The sequence below is a fragment of the Oryctolagus cuniculus genome, chromosome 1 (assembly GCF_051225735.1).
Source record: "Oryctolagus cuniculus isolate XC-2025 breed Fujian yellow rabbit chromosome 1, ASM5122573v1, whole genome shotgun sequence".
In the NCBI taxonomy this organism is placed as follows: Eukaryota; Metazoa; Chordata; class Mammalia; order Lagomorpha; family Leporidae; genus Oryctolagus; species Oryctolagus cuniculus.
In genome coordinates, this window is record NC_142867.1 from 69,510,019 (window position 1) to 69,534,535 (window position 24,517).

Here is a 24,517-nt window from a genome sequence, read left to right on the forward strand (position 1 = left end):
TCCAACTTCTCCTGACTTGACACGGTCCCACCTGACCCCTGGGACTGTCATCTTCTCTAGACGTACTAGCATTAGTCATGGTTTTAAGAAACATACTTTCTGAAATATTCATGCCTAAAGTCTGGAGTGTAAATTCTCTCTCTTCATCACTAACAAACTAAAATGGCCAGCACACTCTCAAGTTCTCACCGTATTACCAAGATCTTTCCCACTGGGTTAGAACCAAGCCCAGAGTAACAGTGATTTCTCAGGGGAGTGAGAAAGCAAAACTGCTAACATGGCTAGAAAAGGGTATGTTGGACAGCTTACTTGCAGAATAATTAAACCCTCCAAAAATCAAACAGTTGAAATTTGCCATCACTCTGTCTTGCCACTGTCAGTCTGTACAATGTTAGTAAAGGAAAAAATCCACAAGGAAATGACCAAATGGAATTAAAAAGAGATGAGGAAATTTACTCACAATATACCAGGTACCCCATGGGGAAAATGAAGTTCAGAAAAATTAGATAACTTGTTCAGGGGCACAGTAGAGCCAGGATTCAAAGTCAGACCTCACTCAAACAAATGGTTATTGCTTAAAATTTTATTCTATTATTTTTTTAAAGATTTATTTATTTATTTGAAAGTCAGAGTTACACAGAGAGAGAAGAGGCAGAGAGACAGAGAGAAAGAAAGAGAGAGAGGTCCTCCATCCAATGGTTCACTCCCCAACCGGCTGCAATGGCTGGAGCTGCACAGATCCAAAGCCAGGAGCTAGGAGCCTCCTCCGGGCCTCCCATGCGGGTGCAGGGGCCCAACGACTTGGTCCATATTCCACTGCTCTCCCAGGCCTTGGCAGAGAGCAGAATCAGAAGTGGAGCAGCCAGGACTTGAACTGGCGCCCATATGGGATGCCAGTGCCTAAGTCCAGGCATTAACCCACTGCACCACAGCGCCAGCCCCTAAAATTTTATTTTCATTTTGTTTGAAAAGCACGGAGAAACTAACAGGCAAAGAGAGATCTTCCATCATCCAGTCCACTCCTCAAATACCCACATTAGTCAGAGCTTGTCAGTCAGGAGTTAAAAGCCTGGAATTCAATCTGGGTCTCCCTAGTGGGTGAGAGGGACCAAAATACTCAGACTGTCTTCCAGGATGTGCATTCACAGGAAGCTGGCCTGGAAGAAGTGTAGCCAGAACTAGTGTGGGATGCAGGCAGCACAAGTCCTGAATTACCTGCTGTGCTAAAGTCCACTCCAAACGTTAATTTTACATAGAGAAGCCTGCCAGGCACTGGAGGAAGATTATTTGGGGTCAAAATCTGGTTCCCATATATTCTAGTGTAGAAGTCTGCAATTTTCCTGAATCTACTGCTGTTCAGTTCCTTCTCCATAAAATGGAAAAAATGGAAGTGCCTCTTCCTTAGGGCTGCAATTAAGATTAAATGAGATAATACAAAAGAAGTATTCCAAACAGTACCTCATGTGTACTGAGTGCTTAACATATGCTGCTGTTATGACAACTCCACATCGTTTACAGATGTGGGCTCAGAACATAACCTCACTGTTACACAATGATCCTGTTCTCACCACTAGTCCTGCTTACATTTGTTTCATTTAAAAAAGAAAAAGAAAAGTAAGTCTTATCCTGCCTTAAACAATACTTCTTTGGGTGGAAACAGAACTAAACATGTTATCTAACAGAGACAAACGATGATCAGGTCCAATTCAGAGGTCTTAGATAATCTCCTAGGACATCACAATACTTTATTTCTTATCTTTTTATGTAGAGGCTTTAAATCAAGATTTCTAATGCAATCGCATGACTTTTTTTTTTTAAATTTATTTATTTATTGGTAAGTCAGAGTTACAGAGAGGCTGGGGGGGGGGGGAGGGACAAAGAGATACAGAAAGATCGATCTTCCACATGGGTGCAGGGTCCCAAGAACTTGGGCCATCCTCCGCTGCTTTCCAAGAAGCATTAGCAGGGAGCTGGATTGGAAATAGAGTAGCAGGGACTCGAACTGGAGCCCATATGGGAGGCCAGCACTGCCAGCTGTAGTTTAATTCACTGTGCTACAGTGCTAGACCCACAGGAAGAATTTTTTAACAACATATATCCCTGGGCCCTGTCCCTCAGAGGTTTTGATTTGCTCAAATGAGATCAGGCTGGCATTTATATTTCTCTAAAGCTCATTAAGTCATTTGAAAACAGCAGTAGAAACCTTTAGAAATAATGGGATAAGAAACTGAGTTCTACATGGGTTTCCATGCAAATCATCTGAACATAATAGCCACCAATCAGAAGACAGGCAGTATATACTCTTTACTCCTTAGTAAGGATGAGGCAGCACTTAATTCCTGGTACAAATTTTCCAAACTCCCTTATGATGCCAGCATTGTGAAAAAGCGAGTTGGCAAAAGAAAGCTGCTTTGTAATTTCACTTGTCATACCGTAACCCACTCTGGGTTATTATTTTTGAAATCCTTTCTAATTTGTGTCCTCTTATTGTCCTCTCTTCATGTTCTCCATAGAAAAAGTGCCTCCTCATTTGCAGTTGAGCCTCAGTTGCAAAGCGAGATCTGATGTAAGAGCTGTAGCCATATGCGAAGAGAAGTAAAATAGAAGGCTACCTCTTCTGGCCCTTTGAGGAATGAAAGGGATAGGGCAAATGAACAAAGACATGGTCCTCATTCATATACCCTCTTTCACCACATGAAAGCAATTCAGCTCAGACAGGGACGGAGCTCCAGAAACACTGACAGTCCTGTTTTTGCAGACATAACACAGGAGTGGGCTGCAGGTACTGAAGTTCATTCTTCAGTTAATTCTGTACTAATATGTGGTTTGGGAACAAGGACTTAGGTGCAGCAGATGGAAGGGGGCAAGGTAAGCTTGGAGCAAGCAGCACAGCTCTATGGTCTGAGGCTGCACACAAGGCACTGAGAAGGCACTAAGCAGCTGGTGGACCACCAGAGCACTGTAGTCAGAGGTGAGTTCACAGTGCACACAGACCTTAAGACAAGTGTTCAGTGCCACACCCTCCACATGGGTTCCAGCACTTCCAAGGACAGACATAATGAGTTGCAACTCAACAGATGACTCCATGATATATTCCAAATGAGACCGCAAAGTAGAGGCTGTCACACAGATATTCTTTTCTCACGGTCACAGGCACAATAAGCTCTTATAAAGTAGTGAACATGTATCAAGCATCCAGAATGTGCAGATATGGCTTCTAGGCTGTTGAGGACGTGGAGGCATATAATGCAAAGTCCCTGCTCCAGTCAAGTAAGATTTGGGGGTGAGTACAACAAAGTGGGTAGAATTCTCAAAGATGAAGTATTTACTCAAGCAAAATAAATACCACTGTAGTGGTTTTTTAAAAATGACCATAAAAAATTTAACACTTCATTTACCAAGAGGTTGAGAGCCTAGGTCCCCTTTCCTAGCATCTGAGGCACCTGTGACTACTTCCACCCATGAAGCAAGGCAGAAGTCATACTATGTGACTTGGGAGGTGAAGTCACTTAAAAAGGCCATGAAGTTGATCTCTTGGCCACCGAGACACACATCTGAGGAGCCACCTAGCCCCACATGAGAAGTCTGATTACTTAGACACTACCCTGTCGGGAGGAAAGCCAGGCTGCACGCAGAGGCCACTGGTAGGCACTGCAGTCCAGCTCCAGTGGAGCAGAGCCTTTGTGTCATCCCAGCACTGCTCACAGGTTTGCGAGCAAAGATACTTTCTGATTTTAGTTCCAATTCATCATTTCCGCTAAGGCCCCAGACAGTGGGGAGCAGAATCAAGTTCCTGCTCTGCCTATCTGAATTCTTGACCTACAGAATAAAACAAAATGGTTGTTTTATGCCATTAAGTTTTTTGTTATTGTTTTTAGGATTTATTTATTTGAAAGGCAGAGTGACAGAGTGGTAGAGGGAAAGAGAAAGACATTGTTCATCAGCTGGTTCAACTCACAAAATGGCTGCAACAGCCAGGTGTGGGCCAGGCTGAAGCCAGGAGGCAGAACTGCAGCCAAGTCTCTCACGTGGGTGGCAGGGGCCCAAGTACTTGGATCATCTGCTCCCTTTTCAGGTCCTTTTTTTTTTTTTTTTGGACAGGCAGAGTGGACAGTGAGAGAGAGAGAGAGAGAAAGGTCTTCCTTTGCCGTTGGTTCACCCTCCAATGGCCACCGCGGCCGGCGCACCGCGCTGATCCAATGGCAGGAGCCAGGTGCTTCTCTGGGTCTCCCATGGGGTGCAGGGCCCAAGCACTTGGGCCATCCTCTACTGCACTCCCGGGCCACAGCAGAGAGCTGGCCTGGAAGAGGGGCAACTGGGACAGAATCCGGCACCCCGACCGGGACTAGAACCCGGTGTGCCGGCGCCGCAAGGCGGAGGATTAGCCTAGTGAGCCGCGGCGCCGGCCAGGTCCATTATTAGGAAGCTGTATCGTAAGCAGAACAGTGAGGACTGGAACCAGTACGCCCATGTGGAAGGGCAGCATTGCAAGCACTGGCTTAATTTGCTGTACCACGATGCTGGCCCCTGTGCCATTTAAATTTTCACCATACTTTATCATCCCAAACATTTATCAGGAAGCAAAAGTAACTGGGACAACAGATGGGAATTAACAAAACAGATCATTTACAGAAAAACATGAAATTATTTTCTTTGTCTAAGCCTAGTATGAAAGAAACTCTTATCCTACCACAGAGGACTAAATACATTGTAATACTCTTGGTTGTTAAGAATATCTATTTTGCTGGCACTGTGGCTCACTAGGCTAATCCTCCACCTTGCAGCGCCGGCACACCAGGTTCTAGTCCCAGTCGGGGCGCCGGATTCTGTCCCGGTTGCCCCTCTTCCAGGCCAGCTCTCTGCTGTGGCCGGGGAGTGCAGTGGAGGATGGCCCAAGTGCTTGGGCCCTGCACCCACATGGGAGACCAGGAGGAGCACCTGGCTCCTGCCATTGGATCAGCGCGGTGCACCGGCCGCGGCGGCCCTTGGAGGGTGAACTAACGGCAAAAGGAAGACCTTTCTCTCTGTCTCTCTCACTGTCCACTCTGCCTGTCAAAAAAATATATATATATATCTATTTTATCTGCAGGTGCTATAATGGAAGATGTTTCACTTCTTTCTTAGGAAGAATCAGGGCACTTCAAATGGAATTTGGCTGGGAAACCACTCTCTTGTCTAACTTTTCACTACAGGACTTCTATCCCCATGATGCCATTCAGAGTTGTTCATGAATCCATTTTTGCCTCTTTTCTCTTGGTGCATGGTACTAACTTTACAGAGTGACTAACAGTGTACAGGAATAAGTGGACAGAGGTATTTCAGACAAAGCAATGGGAGTATAAAAAGCAAGAGTAATGAAGATGAGGGTGCTGGGGTGGACAAAGGGGTCACCTGACCCTCATTTTAAACCCCTCCCTGTTCCTATACATTTCCTCAGCATTCATGTGCCTGTATCTTTAGGTCTTTAGGTGAGCTCTTCTTGTTATTTGAGAGATTCTTTCCCCATCTGTTGAACTATTCATTCTTCAAACCCCCGCCTTGTTTTTCTCTGTAGCTTTTCTCTAATATTTCCCCACTCTAAGTGGAATTAATCACCCTACTTTCTTGACATCATCCTTATGACATTTACCTCTTGCTTGAGTGCCTTTGCTCCGAATACTAGCTCAAAAAAGAAAAATGGCTGCCCTGAAGGAGACCTCATACCAGTTACCTGCAGCATCTTAAGAGCTGCACAGAGGAGGGGCAGGACATTACAGGAAGACAAACTCCTTCAGGAACAGATGCAGAAGTGTCACAAAGTGACATTTGAAGCAGACTTTGACACCAAATTAAGATTAAAGGCTGCATGGGGGGAATCCACGGTACCACAACTGAAAAGGTTTCACAGGGAACCACCACATTAATAGGGACATTTGGTCAGGTCATCCACTGGAAATTTCCTGCTCTACTTGTTCCTCGATCACCTTTTATACACCAAAGGCCACTGAGTCTCCCCAATTACTTTACTTATTTACAACACAAAGTAGCTCACATCTCAACATGCAATTCATTACAAAAACAAGGCAAAGGGCTAGAGTTGTGGCACAGTAGGTTAAGCTGCCACCTGTGACGCCAGCATCCCATATGGGTGTAGGTTCAGTCCTGGTTGCTCCAATCCCAATCCATTGGATGAAAGATCTCCAGGCCGGCGTTGTGGCTCAATAGGCTAATCCTCCGCCTGCGGCGCCGGCACACCAGGATTCTAGTCCCGGTCGGGGCGCTGGATTCTGTCCTGGTTGCCCCTCTTCCAAGCCAGCTGTCTGCCTGTGAGTGCAGTGGAGGATGGCCCAAGTCTTTGGGCCCTGCACCCACATGGGAGACCAGGAGAAGCACCTGGCTCCTGGCTTCAGATCAACACAATGCACTGGCCGCAGCGCGCCAGCCACGCAGGTCATTGGAGGATGAACCAACGGCAAAGGAAGACCTTTCTCTCTGTCTCTCTCTCATCACTGTCCACTCTGCCTGTCAAAAAAATAAATAAATAAATAAAATCTCCATCTCTCCTTCAACTCTGCCTTTCAAATAAATAAATATTACAAAAAAAGTGAGTGAATACTACATGAAAATATATTCAAACTCTAGTAATCAAAGAAATCTAAACAAAACTAAGGAAATACTTTTTATCTATCAAACTGTCAAGTACGTTTAAAAATTATAATGTCTAGGCACTGTGGCGTAGTAGGTTAAGCTGCCTACAGTGCCGGCATACCATATAAGCACCAATTTGAGTTCTAGCTGCTCTACTTCCTATCCAGCTCCTTGCTAATGTCCTAGGAAAGCAGAAGATGGCCCACATGGGAGACCGGATGAAGCTCCTGCCTCCTGGCTTTCGGCTTGGTCCAGCCCAGGCCATTGCGGCCATACGGGGAATGAACTGGCAGATGAAGACTTCTCTCTGCCTCTGGCTCTCCATTTCTATAATTCTGCCTTTCAAATCAATCAATCAGTCTTTTAAAAAATTATAATGTCTGGGGCCGACGCCTTGGCTCACTTGGTTAATCCTCCGCCTGTGGTGCTGACATCCCATATGGGCGCCGGGTTCTAGTCCTGGTTGCTCCTCCTCCAGTCCAACTCTCTGCTGTGGCCCAGGAAGGCAGTGGAGGATGGCTCAAGTGCTTGGGCCCCTGCACTCGCATGGGAGACCAGGAGGAAGCACCTGGCTTCTGGCTTCGGATCAGCATAGCTCCGGCCATCATGGCCATTTGTGGGGGTGAACCAACGGAAGGAAGACCTTTCTCTGTCCATCTCTCTCACTGTCTAACTCTATCGGTCAAATAAATAAAATTTAAAAAAATTATAATGTCTAATATCAAAGAAGAAATGGGATGGAGCAGGCATTTGGTGCATAGATAGGACGCTGTGCAGGACACCAACATCCCATATTGGATTGCCTGGGTTCAAGTCTTTGCACAGCTTCTGATTTCAGCTTCTTGCTAATGCATACCTAGGAGGTAGCAGGGGATGGCTCAAGTAGTTAGGTCCCCGCCACCCATGTGGGAGTCCTGGACTGAGTTCCCCACTCCTGGTTTTGGCCCAGCCCATCACCAGCTGTTGCAGGCATTTGGGAATTAATCAGCAGATAGGATGTCTCGCTCTCACTAACTCACAGCTAAAGACAGAGAGGAGGTAAGCTGCCTACAAGTTAAAAAGAGAGCAGCCAGTAACTAGGGCTGGTCTAATTCATGGACTAATAAGTTATAGTATGAGATCTTCTAACCTAACCATGACACATGACCCTCCCCCATGCAGGCCACAAACGAAGAGATGGGGGAGGGGAATCTTGGTTCCCCTGACATAGGGGGAAGTTCTGTATTTTGGGTGGTACTCTCCCTATTCCAACAGACAGCTCCACGATAATTCATTACAAAGATTAGGGTTGCAAAAAAAATCCCAAAATTTTGGAGCAAAAATTTTTAAAAATTGTAATGCCTGGTGAGTATCTGCTCTGTACTGATCTGGACAGAGGAAGGGAAATGACATGAGGGACAGCAATGCAGCTGACCTGCTGTTTGGCATGGACGCAAATCCCCTGGGTTAAGCAGCCCCACGGACAGTGCGAGCTCTTCATCCGAGAGGGCTGCCCATTGAAGGTGTGGACCCCAGCTAGAGGGAAGTGAGTGAGAAGACAGAAAGACAGGGATTGGAGACTGAAAGAACTTAACACTGATTTCTTTCTTCTCTGGGTTTGGAAACCTTACAGTGAGGGAGCCCACCCTCTAAGGGAGCACACATACGCACTGTGCTGGCCAGGTAACCGCTCAACTCCACACTAAAGGACAGAACAGCAGCCAGCTCAAAAGTACTTGGCCTTTCCTCCCCCTCTTGCTCATCCCTACACACCAGAACAACTACAGCCTAGAAGAGTGCAGGGAAGAAATATCAGAGAGAGACTACACCTCTGATCCCACACTTCGGGGTGAGGAATGGGGAAGAGGAGGAGCAAAAACAAACCACATCCAGCTTTTCCACTTCACATGCCCAGAGCCACAATTCTAGCAAGGAAACGGAATAGTTAAAGCTTTGAATTAGATATCTCAACTTCTGAAATGATGGGCTTTCGCATTTTGTAAAACATACACAGCTTGTGCAAATACAGAATTTAGGAGAAGCGGGCACTTAGCCTAGTGCTTAAGATGCCTCTGTCTCAAATCAGAAGGTCTGGGTTCTACTGTTTGCAGACCCTAGGAAGCTAACGTGATGGCTCAAATGATTGGGCTTCGGTTTCTGCCACCCAAGTGGAAGACCTGGATTGGGTTCCCTATTCCTGGCCTTTGCAGGCATTTGGGGATTAAGCCAGCAGATGGCCCTCAAATAAATAAAAATTTTTTTCTCTCTGCCTCTCAATAAAATTTTTGAAAGAATTTTTAAAAGTATAGGAAAAGAGAGACTAGAAAATATACTAAAATGTGAATGCAAGAGTGAAATTTAAATGTTAAAAATAAATACTTGGAGGCCGGCGTCGCAGCTCACTAGGCTAATCCTCCGCCTTGTGGTGCTGGCACACCGGGTTCTAGTCCCAGTCGGGGCACCGGATTCTGTCCCGGTTGCCCCTCTTCCAGGCCAGCTCTCTGCTGTGGCCAGGGAGTGCAGTGGAGGATGGCCTGAATACTTGGGCCCTGCACCCCATGGGAGACCAGGATAAGTACCTGGCTCCTGCCATCGGATCAGCATGGTGCGCCGGCCGCAGCGTGCCGGCCATGGCGGCCATTGGAGGGTGAACCAATGGCAAAGGAAGACCTTTCTCTCTGTCTCTCTCTCTCACGGTCCACTCTGCCTGTCAAAAATAAAAATAAAAATAAAATAAAATACTTGGGATCAACGCTGTGGTATAGCAGGTGAGGCCACTGCCCATGGTGCTGCTATCCCATATGGGTCCTGGCTGTTACACTTTTTTTAAAATTTTTTATTTATAGAAAGGAAACAAACTTCATGCATTTCACATACACTTTTTTAAAAAAAGATTTATTTATTGATTTGAAAGACAGAGTTATAAAGAGGCAGAGGCAGAGGCAGATAGAGGTCCTCCATCTGCTGGTTCACTCCTCAAATGGCAGCTACACCAGGAGCCTCCTCCAGTTCTCCCAAATGGGTGCAGGGGCCCAGGAACTTGGGTCATCTTCCACTGCTTTCCCAGGCCATAGCAGAGAGCTGGATGGGAAGTGGCTGGGACTTGAACTGACACCCATATGGGATGCTGGCACCACAGGCAGTAGCCTCACCTGCTATGCCACAACACTGGCCCCCACTCCACTTCTGATCCAGCTCTCTGCTGTGGCCTGGGGAAGCAGTAGAAGATGGCCCAAGACCCCGGGCCCCTGCACCCCATGTAGGAGTCCCAGAAGAAGCTCCTGGCTCCTGGCTCCCACTGTTCGGCAGTCTGGGGAGTGAACCAGTGGATGGAAGAGAAGATCTCCTTCTTTCTCTGCCTCTCTGTAACTCTGCCTTTCAAATAATTAAGTAAATAAATCTTTAAAAGGAACATTTATTTATTCATTCATTCATTCATTCCTAGGAAAAGTCGAGAGACAGACTTCATCTGCTGATTCACTTCCCAAATAGCCACAACTGCCAGGGTTGTACGAGGCCAAAGCCAGGAGCCAGGAAGTCCATCCTGGTCTCTCACGTGAGTGGCAGGGACCCAAGTACATGGACCATCTTCCACTGCACATCAGCAAGGAGCTGGATGGGAAGCAGAGAAGCAAAGACTGGAATCTGTGCTCTGATATGTGTTACAAGTGGTGGGTTAACCCACTGTGCCACACCACTGGCCCCCAAAACTCAACTCAATTTTTACTAGGTCATTTTATGAAAGTAGCCAAAATCTGTCCATAAAAATTCACATTTTAAAACATTTTTAAGGGTTTTATTTATTTATTTGAGAGGTAGAGTTACAGACAGTAAGAGGGAGAGACAGAAAGGTCTTCCTTCCGTTGGTTCACTCCCCAGATAGCCACAATGGCCAGAGCTGCGTCGATCCGAAGCTAGGAGCCTGGAGCTTCTTCCAGGTCTCCCATGCGGGTGCAGGATCCCTAGCACTTGGGCCATCTTCTACTGCTTTCCCAGGCCATAGCAGAGAGCTGGATTGGAAAAGGAGCATCTGGGACTAGAATCAGCAGCCATATGGGATGAGAACTCCGCAGGTGAAGGATTAACTTACCGCACCATGGCGTCAGTCTCAACATTTTTATTTTTTTTTTTAATTTATTTTATTCATTTGAAAGGCAGATTTAGAAGGAAAGAGAAGTGGGGGAGAGGGAGGGAGGGAGGGAGAGATCTTCCATCTGCTGATGGCTGTGTTATGGCTGGGACTACCCTGGCTGAAGTCAGGAGCCTAGAAGTCCATCTGGGTCTCCCAAGTGGGCAGCAGGGGCCCAAGCACTTGAACCATCTTCTGCTGCTTTCCTAATTGCATTAACAGGAAGCTGGATTGGAAGTGGATCAGTTAGGACTCAAACGTGTGCACATATGGGCCCCAAAGATAACACTTTCAATTCAGTTCTAGCTCTAGCTCTTTCTTCCCCAATCCTAAAGTCATAGTTGTTCAAAACTTAAAAATATATAAGGTGCTAGTCAACCAATAACTTACTATATTGTAGATACCACAGCTATGTGGATGAACAAAGGACATGGGATACCCTAGAAGTGACCACTGTGGAGGGAAGCAAAGCCACTAACCAACAGTTACCGTGTAGTACTAAGGACACTTGGAGAGAGGAGTTCCACAGGGAATCCCCTAACTCACTCTGATGGGAGGGTGGGGCAGGCAAGGCTGCCACAAAGTGACACGCGAACTCAGTTCTAAGAATAAGGAAGTGTGTGCAGAAAGGTGAAATGACAGATTTACCTAGCAAGCACAATCAAAACAGGTCTCAAGAGACTGAACTCGCCGAGCACACAAGACTAATGGCTGTGTAACTCTGGTCTTTGCCACCGTGTGGTTTGTACTGCCTGGTATTCATTCTGATCCAAGCTGCTTCCCCAGTCCTTCTATCATCTCTGAGGGGAATGCCACAAGCACTGCAAATTCTTACTACTTACTGGCAACAGTATCTTCAGATCACTCCTAATAGGCTTTCCCCTCAACACACGGTCGCCCCCAGAAAATTATATCAGAAGATTAAAGCAACACACTGATTTGTACAAACCTCCCAAGAAAATTAATGTCTCTACTATATATAAAAGCTGGCACTTCCCTTGTTCTGACAAGCCAGCATAATTCCAACTGGCACAGTCTCTTCAGGCAGACTAAAGAAAGACACACCACCCAAGAAAACCCTCCAAGTGGATTGTGATGATGGTTAAAGATATCTCAATGCTACGGCCGGTCAGCCTGGGTAAAACTCTCAGAAGACACACACAGGCCTAGGCGGTACAAGGGTACTTCAAAGAGTGTGTGAGGGGAAGGCATCTGGTCTACCAGCTAAGATGTCTGTGCCCCAGAGGAGAGCGCCTGGGTTTTGTTCCTGGCTCAGGCTTCTGCCTCCAGCTTCCTGCAGACCCTGAGAGGCAGAAGCAACAGCTCAAGTAATTGGGTTCCTGCCACCCACGTGGAAAACCTGGAATGAGCTCCCAGCTCCTGGCAGTTGTGTACATTTGGGGAATGAACCAGGAGACGAGAGCTTGCTCTGTCTCTAAAAGAAAATAAAATGTTTTATAAAAAGATAAAAATTCATTTTAGGGCAAAAATTTGAAATTCATGTATAGTTTTCATAGTACCTATTTTCCAGGACCTTTTTGAAGACTTCTCATCTGTAACAGTGAATCACTGGAAGCAACATAAACGTCACACCAGGGAGAAAGTAAGCATGCTGCATGGTACATTCATTCACAGACTGAGAAGATCCATGTACGTGACTAGCATTGACTTTAAAATATTCCAGCAAAAAATAGTAGAAGGGACAGATGAAACATATGTGGTGAAATCTTGATAATGTCTGAAACCCTGTGAAGTAGTATTCATATACCATTATTTTTACTTTTATGAATGACTGAAATTTTTCATAATTCAAAATTGGAAAAGGGGCCAGCATTGTGGGGAAGCAGGTTAAGCTGCTACCTGCAATGCCAACATCCCATATGAGCACAGGTTCAAGTCCCAGCTGCTCCACTTCTGATCCAGCTCCCTACTAATGTGCCTGGGAAAACAAAGGAAGATGGCTCAAGTGCTTGGGCCCCTGCACCCACATGGGAGACCCAAAAGAAGCTCCTGGCTCCTGGCTTCAGATCAGCACAGCTCTGGCCATTGCAGCCAACTGGGGATAGAACAGTGGATAGAAGACCCCTCCCTCCCTCCCTCCCTGCCTCCTTCCCTCTCTCCCTCTCACTCTCCTTTGTGCAACTCTGACTTTCAAATAAAGAAATCTTAAAAAAGAAAAAGACAATACAATCTGACCTTCAGTAAGTTTAGCAATTACAACAATTCAAACACATTGAATATGTTTAAATATCTGTACTCATAATGATGCTAAAAAACACCCCAACTGATCACTCTGAAAGATACTGTAGAACCTACTCACTATTTTGGGAACTGGTAAATTTAAAAAAAATGGAAGCAAGCACAAAACTGAGGGAAAGAATGGTTATAAAGAATAAATGACCATGACTTTGAAAGTGCCTTGCTTATACCTAGTGGCCAACAAGCAGCAGCAAGCCTGCACTAAACTCCAAGACGCTCGTGCTCGCACTCATGTGAAGTGCTCACAATCCACTAAAGAGAGACTGAGTCATGACATGTGAATCTCAAACCGAAGACAACACAAGTGCCATGGAAGTGAGCCGGAAGAAACTCATTTTGGAGAGTCTGGAGGAGAGAGGAGGTGGAGCAGAGTTTTGAAGGGTGACCACTCCCTGGGAAATGTTTGTATTTTAAAACACTCTCAGAGGTGTGCTCTGGAGTTCCCCCAGCACTCACATATTTCCCAGGGACTGGACAAATTCACAGCTTCAGACAAATCCTCTTGGAGTTTAATTTCCCATCTCTGAGCTTGGGGACCCTTGAGATGTTCCTTTCAAGAAAACGTAACTCTCTGGGACTTGATGTGATGTCAGCTGGGAATTTCGCTTTTGTTCTGCCAAAGTGAACTCTAGTTTGTTCTAAATTGAAAAGGACATGCAAATATGCATGCTCCTGTCCCGAGTTCCTAAGAAAAGGTTAACAAATATTTACATCAACATCATCATCCCCTACCGCTACCTGGTAAATTATCCAACCCAGAGAAGTAAGAAATAAGCAGCATTATTCCAGTTTTACAGATAAGGAAGTCAGCTGAGACTCACTCATAGTCACCTGCTCAGACTCAGTGGCCCTTGAAACACTGACAGGGAGGTCCTCTGAAGATAAACACCATTACCACACCACTGACATTGCACACTGAAGGACAGGCAAAGATCGACTGAGTTAGAGCAACACTCTTCATCAATAAAGGTCATGCTACCACATAAAGCCTTTCAGGGGCTGTCTCCATCAGCTCTTCACGTACCTCAAATCTCACTCTGCTCGCTACTATAGATGACCACACTCCGGATGAATAGTCAGTGGCCTCAACGCACCACTTGTGCTACCTCCTTCCCACTGTCAGCACCGTAATCTTTCCTAGGCTGTATTCTTCCAAGTCTAACTCACATTTCTACCTCCTATTTCAGGAAGTCCCATGACCTTCCACACCCAGAGAGCACACCATCATCCAACAGGTTGCCTGGGTCTTATAACTCCATAGAGAGCAAAATTTTGTTTCCCATGTATACTTCTAGTATCCTTAGTCTGAAACCTCCTTGAAGGTATGGATGAGAACATATCTCTTCCTTTAGAATGGAAAGGGATACATTATATTCTCTATGAAAACCTGTTGGGGCCAGAGCTGTGGCGTAGCCATTTCAGATGTCTCTGGCTCTCCCTCTCTCTGTAACTCTTTAAGTAAATAAATCTCCTTTACTTTTATTATTTTATTTATTTATTTATTTTTAACTTTTATTTAATGAATATAATTTCCAAAGTACAGCTTATGGATTATTTATTTATTAAGATTTATTTATTTGAAAGGCAGAGTTATGGAGAGAGAAAAAAAGAGAACTCTTCTATCCACTGGTTCATTCCCCAAATGGCCACAATGACCAGGGCTGTGTCAGGTCAAAGCCAGGGGCTTCTTCCAGGTCTCCCACATGGGTAGCAGCGACCCAACTATTTGGGTTATTTACCACTGCTTACTCAGGCACATTAGCAGGGAGCTGGATCCAAAGTGAAGCAGCCAGGACTCAAAACGGTGCCTATATGGTGCCTGTATCTCTGGCGGTGGCTTAGCTCACTGTACTTCAATGCCAGCTCCTCCCTGTCATTGTTTTTAAAATTAATTCACAGGCTTAATGCATTTTATATTAAATTTTAGTTAACTTTTTTTAAGAAAAAAAAAAAAGATTATTCTGGGGTAGGTATTTGACACTGTGGTTAAAACGCTGCTTGGGAAACCCACATTCCATATGGGGTGCCTGGGCTCTAGTCCTGGCTCCACTTTCCATTCTAGCTCCCTATTAATGCACACCCTGGGGGGCAACAAGTGAAGGCCCACCCAGACAGAGTTTTAGGCTCCTGGCTTCAGACTGGCCCAGCTCCAGTTGTTGGAGGCATCTGAGGCGTGAACCAACAGATGAAGGGTTTCTGTCTCTTGCTCAGCTGGTCTCTCTGCCTTTCAAGTAAAATGAAAATAAATAAAAATGCTAAAATGGAGACTAAAGTAGAGGAATCAATACCAGATTTCAGGACTTTTCATATAGCTATTGTTAAGACTTGGTGGATCACTGGGACACAAGTAGTTAATTTCATACCTGTCAAACTGAGCCTCCATTAACAACAATCCTGAAGCTGGTATTTTATGGCCCAAGATTCTGCTGGCTTTGGCTCTTAGAGCTGTCCACTTGCCCTGCACATACCAAACAGACAAGCTCATACACTGTAAACCAGCAGCGTTCTGGCTGCTCAAACCCACCTTATCGCAGTGGACATGAGTCTCTGCACGTCCGCATGGCCCCATCCCAACAAACAGCATAGACAGGCTGCTGCCCACCGTCCGGGAGCCGAATCACTTCTCAGACCCCTGCCCTTTATCCGGGTGGGCTGAACTTCAGTTTCCTCTTACCATGCTCCTTCTACCACGCAGTCCTGTCTTCAAGAAAAAATCTTTTCTGTCTGTAAATGGCTGCCTCCTCACCTTCTTAGAACCCTGAAAAATCCCAAACCCAATAGCTACAGTTACCAACATTCCATGGAATTGGCAAAGGGATAGATTCTTGGAACAACAGACCATAACAGAAAATCCAGCAGTAGACCCACACAAATATGCTCAAATGATTTTTTTTAAAAGATTTATTTATTTATTCTTTTTTTTTTTAATCTTTTAAGATTTATTTTATTTATTTGAAAGTCAGAGTTACACACAGAGAGAGGAGAGGTGGGGGGGGGAGGGTCTTCCATCCGCTGGTTCACTCCCCATTTGGCCGCAACAGCCAGAGCTGTGCTGATCCAAAGCCAGGAGCCAGGAGCTTCCTCCAGGTCTCCCACATGGGTGCAGGGCCCCAAGGACTTGGGCCATCCTCTACTGCTTTCCCAGGCCACAACAGAGAGCTGGATCGGAAGAGGAGCAGCCGGGTCTTGAACCGGCACCCATATGGGGTGCTGCACTGCAGGCCAGGGCGTTAACCTCTGTGCCACAGCGCTGGCCCCAAAAGATTTACTTATTTATTCTAAAGTCAGAGTTACACAGAGAGACGAGAGGCAGAGAGAGACAGAGAGGTCTTCCATCCGATGGTTCACTCTGCAATTGGCCACAACGGCCGGAACTGCGCCGATCCGAACCCAGGAGCCAGGAGCTTCTTCCAGGTTTCCCACACGGGTGCAGGGGCCCAAGGACTTGGGCCATCCTCTACTGCTTTCCCAGGCCACAGCAGAGAGTTGGATTGGAAGTGGAGCAGCCGGGACTAGAACCCGTGCCCATATGGGATGCCGGTGCTTCAGGCCAGGGCATTAACCCACTGTGCCACAGCGCCGGCCACTCAAATGATTTTTGACAACATCTGAAAAGTGACTCCATGGAAGAAGGATGGCCTTAGTAACAAATGATGCTAAAAATAACCAGGCAGTGATAGGTTTTTTTAAAAAAAAAAAGAAATTCAATTTTAAGTCTTACATCTTGCATGAAGTTTAACTCGGGGGCAAGCATTTGGGTGCAGCAGTGAAGATACTGCTTGGGACATTTGTGTTCCATGTCCGTGTGCCTGGGTTTGAGGTAGGCTCCACTTCTGGTTCCAGCTTCCAGCCAATATTTACCCTGGAAAGCAGCAGATGACGGTTTCAAGTGGTTCGGTCCCCGCCACCCATGTGGGAGACCCAGATTAAGGTCTAGGATCCTGGCTTTATCCCAGCCCAGCCCTGCCTGTTCTGGAAGATCAATCTGTCAAATAAGATGAAAATGAATTAAAAATATTAAAATAAAAATGAAAAAAAAACTCAAAGCAGATCATGGGCTTACAAAAATATTAGATGTAAAGCTATTAAAAAAAAAAAAACAACAAACAAATCTTTGGGTTAGGCAGAGTTCTTAGATTAAAAAAAAGTATAATTAGGGGCCAGCGCTGTGGCGCAGCAGGTTTATGCCCTAGCCTAAAGCACTGGCATCCCATATGGGTGCTGGTTCTAGTCCTGGCTGCTTCTCTTCCAATCCAGCTCTCTGCTATGGCCTGGGAAAGCAGTAGAAGATGGCCCAAGTCCTTGAGCCCTTGCACCCATGTGGGAGACCTGGAAGAAGCTCCTGGCTCCTGGCTTCGGATCGGCGCAGCTCCAGCCTTTGCAGCCATCTGGGGAGTGAACCAGCGGATGGAAGATCTCTTTGTCTACCTCTCTCTGTCACTCTGTCTTTAAAATAAATAAAATAAATCTTTTTTAAAAAGTACAATTAAAGGAAAATATTGGTAAATAACACTTCACCAACTTAAAGGTTTTTGTTGTAGGAAAAGCCCTGTTGAGACAGGTATTGGGGCACAGTGTTAGACCATTGCTTGACAACCATATCCCATACCTATCCCATATCGAAGCGCTGGCTAGTCCTGGCTACTAGGCTTCTGATTCAACTTCCTGCCAGTGCACATCCTGAGAGGCAGCAGATGATGGCTTGAATACTTGGGTCCCTGTCACCCAGGTAGGAGCCAGTTCCTGGCTTTAACCTGTTGGGCTTTTGGGTAGCTTTAACCTGGCCCAGCCTTGCTCTTGTGGGCATTTGGGTAGTGAACCGGGGGATGGATGCTGAACCAGCTGTCTGTCACTCTTTTAAACATTGAAAAAAGAACTACAACCAAAAAAGTTAGTAAAAACAAATGGTTAAAGAAATTGTACTGCATTCATACCACACTTAACAGCATAAAAGAATGAATTATTGGGGCTTGCATTGTGGCACAATGGGTTAAGCTGCTACCTGTGATGCCAGCATACCCTATGGGTTCCAGTTCTAGTCCCAGATACTTCACTTCTGACCCAGCTGCTTGCCAAGGCACCTGGGAAAGCAGTGGAAGAGGGCCTATATAATTGGGATCTTGCTACCCTGTGTGGGAGACCCAGATGAAGTCCCAGGCTCCTGGCTTTGGCCTGGCCCAGCCGTGGCTGTTGCAGCCATTTGGGGAGTGAATCAGCAGATGAAAGATCTCCCCCTCTCTCTATAACTCTGCCTTTCAAATAAATAAATTAAAAAAAAATAATAAAATGTTAATTATTCTTGACAATGAAGTGTATGACAAAATGACAAAAGATATTCAGAATGTGGCACTGCTGATCTTTGGTGAAAGATGAAATGTGGGATAAAATGTGTCCAGAAGTCAAATGTGTCAGAAGACAGTATCTGAGTTGCTCATTTGAGCAAGTGGGTAATTAGTGGTTTCATTTGCTGAGCAGCCATTCGGTAAAGAGTAGAAAAAAGTTTTGGGTGTGGCCAAGTTTGTGTTGTCTGGGAGACATTCAAATACATAAGTCTAGTTAACTGTAGAATATGCTAGAATGGAGTTGACAACAAAACTCTGATATGGACATTTAATTTGATAATAACCAGCACGAAAATGATAATTTGCCAGGAGAATGCACAAGATGGACAAGGACAATAAGTCACAGTCACAGTGACTACAAAGGAGTTTCAACATTTAAGGACCAGGTAAAAGGTCACTGTCACAAAGGATATTCAGAAAAGGAAAACAATTAGGCAAAAATGCTATCTCTCAAAACAAGACCAGAGTCGTGGCACAGTGAGCTAAGCTGCCTTCCTCAATGCCAGCAACCCACTAAAGTGTAGAATCAAATCCTGGCTGTTTCACCTCTGATCCAGAATCCTGCAAAAGTGCCCAGGAGGCTGGCGCCACTGCTCACTAGGCTAATCCTCTGCCTTGCGGCGCCGGCACACCGGGTTCTAGTCCCGGTCGGAGCACCAGATTCTGTCCCGGTTGTCCCTCTTCCAGGCCAGCTCTCTGCTGTGGCCCGGGAGTGCAATAGAGGATGGCCCAAGTGCTTGGGCCCTGCACCCGCATGGGAGACCAGGAGGAGGACCTGGCTCCTGCCTTTGGATCAGCGCAGTGCGCCGGCTGCAGCGCGCTGGCCGCGGCGGCCATTGGAGAGTGACCAACGACAAAGGAAGACCTTTCTCTCTCTCTCTCACTGTCCATTCTGCCTGTCAAAAAAAAAAAAAAAAAAAAAAAAAAGTGCCCGGGAAAGCCAACCTCTGACACTCATGTGGGAGACCTGGATGGAGCTCCAGTCTCCTGGCTTTGGCCTGGATCAGCCCCAGCCACTTGCCATTTGGTGAGTGAACCAGTGGATGGAAGATCAGTCTCCTTCCCTCCCCCCTTCCTCCTATCACTCTGCCTTTCAAATAAATAAAGAAATAAATCTTTAAAAAAAAAAAAGAATGACGTGTCAGAAGAAAAAGTGGTGACTATGACCAAGGAGTGAAGAGATTAATTAAGGGGAGGACTGAAAACTCTTCCTCTGAATTTAGTGGCCTGGGGGGTCACATGTCGTCATGAGACATGCTTTGGCAAAAGGACAAAGCAAGCTTTGGACTGGAGTAGATGGACGACAAAGGTGGAAGGGCAGACAATATCAACAACTGTTAACTTTAGCCCTGAAGAATAGGAGAAAGCCTGAAGAGGAGTTGTTGTGTTACCAAGAATTCTGTTCAAAGAATTATGTTTAATTGGTACCGTATATGAGGTAGAAGGGAAACCAAGAGTCGGGACAGAAGGGTAACAAACAGTTGAATAGGTAAGAAAACATGATGCAAAGTACAAGGAGCAGAGTCATCTAAGACAGAAGAGAAGAAAAAAAGAAAATAGCATTTGTAGGAAAAGGGGGCCAGCTTTGTGGTGAAGCTGCCACCTGTGATGCCAGCATCTCATGAGTCCTGGCTGCTCCACTTCCAATCCGGCTCCCTGCTAATGGTCTGTGGAAGCAGCAGAAGATGGCCTAAGTTCCTGGGCTTCTGCCATGAACGCGGGAAACCTAGATGGAGTTCTGGGCTCCTGGCTTTGGCTCAGCCTCTGCTGTGCCCTGCCTTTGCAGCCATTTGGGGAGTGAACCAGTGGATGGAAGATTGCTTGATTCACTCTCCCTTTTCAATAAATATTTTTATTAAAAAAAGGGGGGGCATATTTTGCATTCTAAGAAGAGGGGAAAAGTAAAGGAACCATGCAGAAATGGGTAGGTTTAGAAATATGGTCACAGTATATACAGTATATACTCCTGGACCACTTCAAGGGACGTTTTGAAGAGAAGGCAAAGTCATCTGCTAAGAATAAAGGGCTTGATTAATATTTATTCTCGCAGCTAGTTCCCGAGGTATATATATTGACTAAATTTATTTAATAACCGTTAATCACTGTCTTCTCAATGCAGCTGTTCATTAGAATCAATATACAACTTTCTTCAAATTAGCCACTAGGGGGCAGAGAGGCTGCCGATCTTTTCCTCTATTTTAGCCCAGTGAAGCTAACAGAAAACTGTGGTCCAGTAGTTAAAAATATATTTCATCCCAAGAAAATCATGTTTAGGTTTTGCACAGATGTACATGTGTGAGCTCCTGCCTACACACGCACACACGGGAGCACGACAGAAGGAGGTCTCCACTGTAGCCCTGTCATGATACCCTAGGGGCTACGCTCAACATTGTCTATTTTTGAGTTCCTCCAGGACACAAAGAAAACACCCCACAGATCTTGTATACTCTTTATGACTAATCAGTAAAAAAAGGATGGTGAAAAACTTCCTAAAAATGAACTCCTGGCATGTATCATATCTTCTTCCAAATTATTTTTAATCTATACCCACCCCCCTTTCCAAATTAAATAAGACTGGGTTTTAATTTTTATTTGAAAGGGAAAGAGACTGATAGACCCACACAGATATCTTCCATCTGCTGGCTCATTCCTCAAATGCCTACAACAGCCAGGGCTGTGCCCAGGATGAGCCAGGATCCCAGAACTCAATCAGCCCAGGTCTCACACGTGGGTGGCAGGGATGACAGTACTTCAGCCGTCAGCCGCTGCCTCTCAAGGTGCGCATTTACCAGGAACCTCGAATCCCAGGCGGAGCTGAGACTCAATCCCAGGCATTCCGATCTGGGATGTGGGTTTCCCAAGCAGCATCTTAACCGCTGTGCTAAATGCCTGCCCCAAGAGGTAGGTTTTGGAAAAACAGTTTTAAATAATTGTATCTCTTAAGCTACTTTGGTCCCCTTATCTCAGATGCTTGATGCACCCTTACAATAGAGATTTATCACCCTACAACACCACATGCCTATGTGTGTAAGTGAAGAAGTAGCTGTTTTGAAGCATGTGTCTAGCAATGGAGCTAGGATACTTCATCCCAAGTTTGGTTCCTAGACCCCTAGCAATCTGAGGAAACTGGCAGAGTTCTAACTTACAACAGGGTGCAGAAATTCAACACCCCAAAAGAAAAACAGATTGTTCCGTGGAAGTTCAGGTCTAGACAGATTGGGTCAAATTGAGGCAGGGGAACCAAATTTCTACAGCAGGAAAGGCTTCCCGTGATTCCAGTGAAACACATCACATTCTAGCCTAAGGAAAGCTGCTGTGAGTCTGGTCAGGAGCCTGCAGCGGCATAGAAGACAGGTGATAGACAGGCTGAGACCCGCCATCTAGGGCGAGTCAAGTGGTTTAGACGGTTATTTTGAGCTAACTGTTGTTTGTGAACACAAATACCCATGAAATGGGTCATAAAGGCAGTCTGAGTGATAGCACCAAAGTAGTCATCAATCAAATGTAGATACAATGTCAACTTGCTTGTTTGCAAATGGTTTTAAAAACAAAGTTTCAAGGTTCCTTAGGGTAGTGTTCTAATTTGAAGAGTCACATTTCTTTCCTCTTTTTTTTGGGGGGGGGGGGACAGGATGCTATTCCACTAGTTGGTATGGTATATCTGAAAGCTCTGTAGGACAAGGTATTTTTTAAAATATTTACATAAATGTTAATAGCAAAGGACTTGTTCCTTAACCCTAATTAAAACTCAATTTTCTGAGTAAACTGATAAAACCCTAAGAAGGAAAAAAGTTTCTCTTAGTGATTATAATACTTTGCTTCACACTGACACCCCAAAATGAGCTTTATAAAATGGTGAGACACATTTCGCTGCCTCATCCCCACTATGTTAAATCTGTGTCCACTTTCAAATGTCATGTGCTAAATCCTTAGATTTTTTTTTTCCCCAACGAATGATCTAAGAGCTTGATTTCATTGACACACACATTTGCACTCCCCAACAACAACACTTCCTTTGAAAAACAGAATGTCACTTCCTCAGTCCAGAGGCCAGCAGTCCCTTGGTTCAGAACTGGGGAGCCAAGACAGGAAACTCTGGTAAGCTCCTGCCCCCCGCCCCCCGCCACGGGTGCAGCTGACAGAGGGCAGGGTCTGTTCAGAGCTCCCTTGATGCACTGCAGCTGGAAGGCGAGGCGCCCTTCCAGGCTGTGGGAGTGAGCCCTGAGCCCAGCACGCACATCGGTGCAACAAGGACACAGCCTGGGATGCGAGCAGGGGGAAGATGGGAGACCTTGACACCGTTCTTTGGCAGCCTTCCTTCCGTTTTCCAAACTCCTTGTGACTACCCTGAGGCTGATTGCAGCCGAATCTCAGGACCTGGCACCATCTTGTACTTTGACCTCACCACACAAGGCACCCTCTGGCTAGGGGGAGAAAAACCCAAACTCCTCACGTCTCAGCTCCCGACTGTTCCACCTGGCCCGGTGCTGCCGGCTTCTTCCCTGGAGGGGAGTGGCTGCCCCGCGGTCTCAGTAAACAACGCCGGTTAGCACCACCTGGCAACCGAAACCCTGATCTCCCCGACCCCAGACGCCCAAGGGCGGCACCTCAGCCAACCGGGGCCAGTTATTAGCGGACCAAACTGCAGTGTCACCATGGGGGCGGGGAGGGGGGGACGGAGGGGAAGGCGAGAGATACACAGAATAAAGGGAAAGAGGGGACAAACAAATGAGTCACTTAACACACGAGCTGCACATGCCGCTGACGCCGCCCGTGATGCGGCGCCCGGGGACGGAGAGGAAGCCGCGGCCACCGGGAGGGGCCGGCAGAGAAAGGGCAGGGGAGAGGGCTCGAGGCGCCCGGTTCTTTGTGGGGCCCGCGCCCCCTCGCCGCGGGCTGAAGCCGCTCCGGGCTTGCGAGGGTGCCCCGGGCGCGGGAATCAACTCTCACGGTCTCCGAAAACAATCAATACAAACTTCCACACCGGATTTAGTTCACACCGAGGCTGGCTGGGGAGGCGCGGCCGACGCGCCCGCCGAGCCGACGAGCCGCAGCCTCACCCCGCTGGCACGGCCCGCCCCGCCCCTCCGCGGCGCACCTGTGACAGGTGTGCAGGTGCCCCACGCGCCGGCGAGCCGCGGGGCGCGCCCGCCGCTCCTCGCCCCCCAGAGGACGCGGGGACCCGCCCTCCCCGTCGGCGCCGCCCCTCCGGAGCCCTCAGCCCCTCGCAGGCCCGGGGCGCCCCGAAGGTGCCGCGCCCGCTAGCCGCCCGCCCGCACTCACATAGCGCCTCAACTTCTTCTCGGGGGGCGATTTCCTCAGCCAGCCGGTGCACACCACGTCGCCTCCGCCGCCGCTCATGCTGCCGGCCGCCTGGAGCCCGCCGCCGGGACGCGGCGACAAGGGCGCGGGCGCGGGCTGCTGGGTCAGCCGGCCGGCGGTGCGCAGCTCAGGGAGGGGAGGGGCTGGCGGCCCGCGGCCACGGGCGAGCGTGAGGACAAGGCGGCGCGGCCCGCCTGCGGCGCGCGCCCGAAGCCCCGCGCGCGCACTCGCGCACTCCCGGCCGCGGCGGGGCGCCCCAGCAGGAAGGCCGGAGCGTTGGCCACGCCCACTGCCCGCCGCGCCCCCAGTAGGGCGGCCTCGCCGGACGCTGAGGACGCCCGGCAGCTCCGGGCTCGGGAGGCCGGAGGTCCGCGAGCGCGCGGAAAGCCGTGGGGCCGCGCCCCCTGGAGTCTTGCTTTTTTCCCCCAAGCCTCGGGCAGCGGGCGGGGGAGGCGGCCGCGCCCCGGGGGGCGGGGGTGTGGTGGGAGGCGGTGATTGCCCGCCATCGCAGATTGATTTTGCGTGGAGTGTGGAGAGAGAGGGGATCTGCGGGCCGCTCGCCTTCCCGATCCATTCCCAGAGTTTCGGGTTGCAGAGGGTCAGGTTCCAGTTGAAAGGAGTGACCTGCTTTTCTGCAGGCGTTTCAGGGACTCGCGCACACCCGTGGCGGGAGCAGGAAAGCCCGAAACCAGACCTACTAAGTGCAGGGGAGCTTTTGCATTCATCATTTACATGATTGTCTCTGCATCTACAAACTGGGCGGGCGGTATTAGGACCGTTTCACCGTTCGCCTCAGGGCCCAAAGCGAGCTCCGGGCGTAGCCGGGTTTCTAATTCAGGTGTTGGCGGGGAGGAGGGGT

At 47.5% G+C, this 24,517-nt stretch overlaps 1 protein-coding gene across 1 annotated transcript in view; it reads right to left on the reverse strand.

Annotated features, from left to right (window-relative positions):
- Nucleotides 1-23,933, reverse strand: part of GAB2 (GRB2 associated binding protein 2) — a 186,469-nt gene extending 162,536 nt beyond the window's left edge. Inside the window, exon 1 of the mRNA XM_051822089.3 lies at nucleotides 23,620-23,933. Coding sequence (XP_051678049.2) covers nucleotides 23,620-23,697 — 78 coding nt within the window. The 5' untranslated portion in view covers nucleotides 23,698-23,933. The remainder of the gene's footprint in view (nucleotides 1-23,619) is intronic.
- Between the last annotated feature and the right edge of the window lie 584 nt (nucleotides 23,934-24,517).